Consider the following 7,687-nt stretch of genomic DNA (forward strand, 5'->3'; position numbering starts at 1 on the left):
CCTAGAGGTGGAGGCTTCATCATCTTGAATATGAAACAAGGAGTATGCTCCCTCCTTGTTCCCTTCGTTGCATTCCCTTGAAGATGAAGCTTCTTCTTGGACTTCTTCTTCGGAGGTTGAGCATCTCTCAACCTCGGAGTCCTCCTCTTGGTCTTGATCCAATGAGTCGCCCTCTTTGGATTCTCCTTAATTTGGTACAGTGGAGGGGATCTCATGAATTCTTGCCAATTTGCTCCAAAGCTCCTTGGCATCTTCAAACTCTCCAATTTGTTCCAAGATGTTGCTTGGCAATAAATTGACCAAAAGCTTGGTCACTTTGTCATTGGCCTCACATCTTTGGATTTGGTCTTTGCTCCACTTGCTCCTTTTGAGTACTTTGCCCTTGGAATTTGTGGGAGCTTCAAAACCTTCCATGAGAACAAACCATTGCTCTATCTCCATCATAAAAAAATTTTCGATTCTTGATTTCCAAGAATCGAAGCTTGTAGAAGAATATGGTGGAGCCACCCTTGTGTCAAATCCAAGTCCATCTTGGAATTGCATCTTGAAGTTGAGCTTGATAAAATCTTGAACTTGAAGAATTTGCTCCAACTTCTTCACCCTCTAGCTTTTCTTGTTATGCTTGACCCTTCCGGCGATGATTCCGGTGAAGAGCGGCCAAGCTCTGATACCACTTGTTAGGACCAAAAGTAGCTAGAGGGGGGTGAATAGCTCGTCGCGTTCGCTCGTTGCTCGGCGTTGCTTGTTCCTTCAAAGATGTGCAGCGGAAAATACAGAAACAATCACACAACGCTAACACGGTTGGTTTACTTAGTATCCACCTCACAAGAGGTGACTAATCCAAGGATCCACACCAACACACACACCCTCCACTAAATAAAACTCTCCTTTATGGTAACTACCAAGGGTGGAGAAGCCCTACAAGACTCAATACAAGAAGAGAGGGAAAGGATACAAGAAATACAAGCTTACAAGCTTACAATGAGTATAACCCCTAACCCTAGCTTCTCTTCTTGGCTTTGATCCGCCTCTTGACTTGGAAAACTTCCAAGATCCTTCAAGAACTGGCGATCTGAGCTTTGTGAGTGGTGTGGAGGAGCTGGCGAGAAATCTGGAGTGAATCGGAGAAGCGATGCCGAAGGAAATGAACGCCTGCGGCCTTTATCGACGCCAACGGTCGGATCCCGATCGATTCGAATGTTCCCAATCGATCGGGGAGGCTTTGGATCGATCCACGGATCGATCCAGAGCGCCTCTGTGCTCTGGAAAAACGCCTGGATCGATCCACGGATCGATCCAGCGCTTATCGCGCGAAGCAGCCGCGTCCCAATCGATCCACCGATCGATTGAACATCTGGATCGATCCACGGATCGATCCACTGCTCGCTCCAGCTCCTGGATCGATCCACTGATCGATCCAGCTCCTGGATCGATCCACTGATCGATCCAACACTTGGTTTTTGCCCAAAACCAAGTTCCAAGCCTCTCAAACCAACATCCGGTCAACCTTGACCTGTTGGTACATCATGCCTAGCATCTGGTCACTCCTTTGACCTGCTAGGACTTCCCACCAAGTGTCTGGTCAATCCCTTTGACCCACTTAGACTTTTCTATTCATGCCAAGTATCTGGTCACTCCTTTGACCTACTTGGACTTCCCAACACCAGATGTCCGATCATCCTTGATCCATCTGGATTTTCCCTTGCCTGGCTTCACTCACCAGGACTTTCACCTAGCTTCACTCACTAGGGTTTTCCATCTGCCTAGCTTCACTCACTAGGGCTTTCACCTGGCTTCACTCACCAGGACTTTCACCTAGCTTCACTCACTAGGGTTTTCCATCTGCCTAGCTTCACTCACTAGGGCTTTCACCTGGCTTCACTCACCAGGACTTTCACCTAGCTTCACTCACTAGGGTTTTCCTTCTGCCTGGCTTCACTCACCAGGACTTTCACCTAGCTTCACTCACTAGGGTTTTCACCTGGTTTCACTCACCAGGACTTTCACCTAGCTTCACTCACTAGGACTTTCACCTAGCTTCACTCACTAGGGTTTTCCTTCTGCCTGGCTTCACTCACCAGGACTTTCACCTAGCTTCACTCACTAGGACTTCCCTGTCAAGTATCCGGTCAGCCTTGACCTACTTGACTCTTCTTCAATCAATTTCTTATTGTCAAACATCTAAACTCAAACCAAGACTCAGCTTGGTCACCCAGGTCAACCTTGACCTGAGGGATGTTGCACCAACACATTCATCCTAGTTGCCCAAATTGGGTGCCTAATGCTTGGGCAGGTATTGAGGTATCTGGATATGTGAGGGGCATTCAATGGTGGCAAAAGGCGAATACGTTCGCCCCTAGCGCCCCCGTCAACCCGTCCTAGGGCCAACACGGAAGAGGTAAATCACGGACGGCTACTAGCCTTTGAAATAGTGACTAGCACATAAGGAAGACATTTACCTCGACTTTGCCGAGATTCGAACCTCAGACCTCATTGGTGGCAACACCTCATGTGCTAGCCACTAGACCCATCCGAGGGGACTATGTGAGGGGCATTCAATGTGGCAAAAAAAAAAGGCGATTCGCTCGCCCTCAGCGCCCCCGTCAACACGGAGGAGGTAAATCACGGGTGGCTACTAGCCATTAGTGCAAATGACCAAGACATGAGGGAGGTTATGCTCGGTCACGCCAAATTTCGACCGCAAGACTTCATGTGGTAATACCCCCATGTTTTAATCATCGTACCGCTCCGAGGGGACACTATGTGAGGGGCATTCAAGAATGTATATCAGGGAGGGAAATAAAAACAATTATATAAATTTAATAAATTTTAACTTATAAAGAATATAAATAGTAGTGAAAGAAATAGATTTTATTTAGAATTATTGACGATAGTAGTTATAGGTATAATAGTATATTTTAACGGTCTCTCTCGAGAAAGTAAAAGCTTATAATTAGTATGATATAAAAATTATTAAATAGAATATTAAAAATAGAAGGAAAATTATTAGTTTAAACTGCTTTACATATTTTTTGTTTACTTTAAATTCTAAAATTTTAAAATTTCGTCCTACATTTATGACCCAAACATAATAATTATTACTATACTATTTTTTTCTAAATATCATAAAGACAATTTTATAACAAACAAACATTTATTATTGAAAAATAATTTTAGCTAATAGCAATTTAATTTTTACCAGCATAATCATTGTATCAATAATAATACTTTATCAATAGTTATAATTATACGACAAATTATTTAGATAAAACTTAATGCTTTATACAGCAATTAAACCTAGCTACCTTAATGTAATTTCGACAATATATTTAATGTAATTTCAAAAAACTTATATAATAGATTTCAACATTCAATGTTTATTTACCTAAAAAATAAAAATCTAAAAGGTATATTATTCATTAGAAGATTCTATTTGGATATTGTATTTAATATTTTATTTAAAGCTTTTTATATCATACTAATTATAGACCTTCTACGGTCTCTTTATAAACACGCACTTTAGAATATTACCATCATTATAGTAATTAAAATATTATACTTTCATTTGATAAAATGTTTCTTCGCGTTTTATTCCTTGTGATTGTTTCGTTAGGTGCAACGCAGGGAAGATCATGGAAGAAGGAAGGGAAGCCATCAATTAAAACCATTCAGGTTATGTTGTTGTTTATTTAATTATTTATTTATTATTTTCTCACAAAGATATAATTTCAAAATTTTATATATATAATACTTATATTGAAATTGTTTGTTTGTTTTTTCTCATCAGTCAAAAATTGGAGAACTATACGATTGTGTTGATATATACAAGCAACCGGCATTGGACCATCCATTACTGAAGAATCATACTCTCCAGGTTGGTGTAGTTTATACTTATTGGTATTATATATTTTTGTGCTTCTAATTATATATTTTGAGAGATCTAGTTAGTTATCTTGTTAATTAACAATATATTATGTCTTTATAGTTAAAACCAAGTTCTCTTCCAAATGGATTGAAACTTGCAAAACCCAAGCCAGCGACCTTCTACGGATTCAACGACACTTGTCCTTCGGGGACTATTCCCATTGAGCGTTTTCAGAAATCAGACTATTTTCGTTCTCATCGCCCTGTAGATGGTAGAAGTGAATCTGGACACTATGTATGTATGTTAGTTGAGTTAATTATTTGTTATTTATTATTGTAATTTTGCTAGCTAATCCAATTTAGAATTATATTCAAGAACAAATTAATACTTGTATATTTTAGTTTTTATTGTTTGATATATATATATATGTGCAGTTTGCTATAATTGAAACCAATGGCGTTAGTCCCAATTTATTCCACGGAGCAAGTGTGAGAATGACGACACATAAACTTCCAAAGGTGCTACCAAATCAAGTATCATCGAGCAGTATTTATCTTTTTGGTGGTTCTCAGGGCCCACACTTTGATCTCAATGTGATAGAAGCTGGTTGGCATGTAAGTAATTAAGCTAATTAAATCACGTCACTCATAATCAATAGCGATAATTATTAGATAATATAATTTTTTATACTAATTAGTTCGGATTGATTTTATTTTGCAGTATTCGCCAAACGATTATAATGACAATAATCCTCGATTTTTTACTTTTTGGACAGTGAGTAGCTTGTTTATATTTTAGTGATCTTACTAAATTCCTATATATACATTTGTAAATATATAGATTCTAATTAACTTTTGTATGGTGGTGACAGGGTGATGGGTATGGAAATACTGGTTGTGCAAATTTACGGTGCCGAGGTTTTGTTAGAACTACTTCTAGTTCTATTGGACCTGGTAGTACTGTTGAAAAATTCTCCGTTTATAATGGTGAAGAATTTTTAATAAGTCTACAAATCTTTAAGGTAAATCTCTTAACAAATGTGTGTGTGTGTTTTTTTGTCAATTTTTTTTATGGATTTTATGTTTGGCATATATTTACAGGATCCTTCGACTTTAAACTGGTGGTTTTTGTTACAAGGTGAATCTATTGGTTATTATCCTAGAGAATTGCTTCCTAGCATGGATGGTGGTATAGATAAGATTCAAATGGGTGGATATGTCTTTGCTCCCTCCAGCGATCCAAGTCCTCCGATGGGTAGCGGTCATCCGTATACCGAAGGACGTAATAAGGCGGCCTATTATACCCATGTTCAATTTATAGATCCTATAAATAGGCTGTATAATTTAGAGCCCCAATTTTTGAACTTTATTTCTGATTTACCTGATTATTATGGCATAGGTGACTATCATGTTGACCCAAAGGATGGTTGTGTTTTTGCTTACGGAGGAAAAGGAGGTTTTACGAAGTGACATAATTTCATAATTTATTTGTCACTTCAAGTGTAATAAATTTGTAAGGGCTCCTGATAATTTATTTGTCACTCCAAGTGTAATAAATTCGTAATGGTTCCCACATAAGTGGGACTTGAGGATGACATATTTGTGAATGCTGGTAATGTGAATTCATGAAACTTAATTTATTACATTTAATTGACAACATTTGAATGAATAACCAAAGGTTAAAGAGACTCATCAAGACATTTTAGAGAACTATTTTTCAACAATCATTTAAGATGAAACATCTACAGAATTAGGAGATAAGTTGAATTCATGTGAATATATTTTGAGTTACACAGTCTGTTAGAAGATGAAAGGGTACCCTTTCCCCCTTCATCTTCTAACTCATTCATTTCCTCCATTAATAAAAGAAGAAGAAGAGTTAAGAGGGGTTCTTCCTCTATATATGTGTCCAAGCTAAAGAAAACAAGGTGCACAAGAGAGAAAGGTAGAGGGGGCTTGCTGTGTGCGAGTTTTGTACAAAGTAGAAGAGAAAGAGTTCATCCCATATGAAAGGTCTCTATGCAAGGTTCATCCATGTGCACAAGATTATAAAAGACATGAAGAACATTCAAGATTTATTTGTCCAATCTTGAAAGAGGGATTTGGTTTATGAACCATGAAGAACTTCCCGATTTGTTCGTGATCATTCTTTCGACGACAAGTTATTCTTCAATGACTTCTCCGATCTTCTTCTCCGAGCATCACTGTGAGTTTTTCGTTTTGTACGAAAAGCAAAGATCCAGATTTACTACGGGAGATCAATGTGAGTTTTACGATTTTAGTATTTCTATATTTTTCATGCTTTAGAACTATCAACAATGGTATCAGAGCAGTGCCTTAGTTCTAAAACTACATAAAATTAGTCTCTGTTCATGTTCCCTTTCTATCTTTGCCACCGTCAAAAAGTAAGATCGTGACTGGGTTATGATTTGCCACAGTTGTCGAGTCCTAAGAGGTTGTTAGCTATCGGCTTCCGTGGCTGAAGAGTGTCGGCGACCAAGTTGGGAGGTCGACGATTGACAGTCGCAACAACCACATTCGTCGCGGCAACCGCATTCGTCGTGGCAACCGCGTTTGTCGTGGTAGAAGAAGTGAGCGTCGTGGTTGCGGCAGAGAAGAGAAGAAAAAGTTTAATCGATTAAACTAATCGATTAAAATAGTTTTTGATCGATTAAAAAAAATTAGGGAATCGATTAAACTGACAAAGATGAACAGTATCGATTACGGTTCATCCGTCAAAAATAGTGTTTGAAAATTAAAAAAAAAACATGAACAGTAGATTATGCATGAATGGTTCAAAATAATTGCCCAACTTGATCTGAATCTATTCATTTTTAAATCAATTGAGGTTAATTAGATTTTGGTTCAATTAATTGAAAATTGAACTAACTAACTTAGTCCAATTAAACCAAGGTCTGATTTAAATCATTAGTTAGTGTAATCAAATCAGTTTGATTTAATAATACCAAGGTCTGGTTCAGACCATTGGTTGATTTAACTAGATCAGTTTATTATTGAATTAATTGGGGTGGTTTAATTACATGAGTTGAGCTGTCCAAATCAGACCGTCGGATCGGGTTTTTGACCCAAGTCTGATTTAAACCATTAGTTGATATAACCAGACCAATTTTTGTTCAATAAGACCTAGTTCTAGTTTAAATCATTCACTACAACAAAAACATTAAAAGACAACGGTTAAAAATCGTTGTCGTAGGCCCTTTAAAATCGTTGTAATTGGAAGTGTTGTTAAAAGTGGGGGCTACGACAACGGTTTAAAACTGTTGTCATAGAATGAAACGACAACAGTTTTGCAACGGTTTAAACCGTTGTCTTTGAATGAAAAGACAACGGTTTAAAATCGTTGTTGTTTAGAGCACTTTTAATAACGCTGCTGTCAGTTACAATAGTTTTTGGGGCTACGACAACGATTTTTAACCGTTGTCTTTGAGGGTGATAGACAACAATAATAACGATTTTAAATCGTTGTCTTTTAAACTATTGTCTTTTAATACCAATATATCAGATTTCAATATAAATATATAATAAAAGGTTATAATCATAAAAGAAAGAATATTTTCCATATCACTGTTATTCAAAATGTTACTTATATAAGAATTATAATCATAAAAGAAGAAACATGGCTCATATTCAAATAAAATTTATCCCAATACAAATAAACAAATAAACTACAGTTACAACTGTTTCCTGTGGGGCAACTCCCTGAACGTTTGTGGGCTCATTTGTGGACTCTCTTCCCTCAACGTGTCGTTGAGTATGACCAACTCCCTGAGTTGTTGCTTCTTGTAGTAGTCCATTGACTCGT

At 37.6% G+C, this 7,687-nt stretch overlaps 1 protein-coding gene across 1 annotated transcript; it reads left to right on the top strand.

Moving 5' to 3' along the window:
• The first annotated feature begins 2,235 nt into the window (after positions 1–2,235).
• On the top strand, positions 2,236–5,334 carry LOC121994613. The gene is made up of 9 exons (XM_042548589.1): positions 2,236–2,293; positions 3,614–3,672; positions 3,788–3,874; positions 3,986–4,159; positions 4,300–4,479; positions 4,586–4,639; positions 4,737–4,886; positions 4,966–5,146; positions 5,264–5,334. Exons 1-9 carry the CDS (start codon positions 2,236–2,238, stop codon positions 5,332–5,334), a joined length of 1,014 nt encoding a protein of 337 aa, XP_042404523.1.
• The last annotated feature ends 2,353 nt before the right edge of the window (positions 5,335–7,687 follow it).

The sequence above is a fragment of the Zingiber officinale genome, chromosome 6A, assembly GCF_018446385.1.
Source record: "Zingiber officinale cultivar Zhangliang chromosome 6A, Zo_v1.1, whole genome shotgun sequence".
In the NCBI taxonomy this organism is placed as follows: domain Eukaryota; kingdom Viridiplantae; phylum Streptophyta; class Magnoliopsida; order Zingiberales; family Zingiberaceae; genus Zingiber; species Zingiber officinale.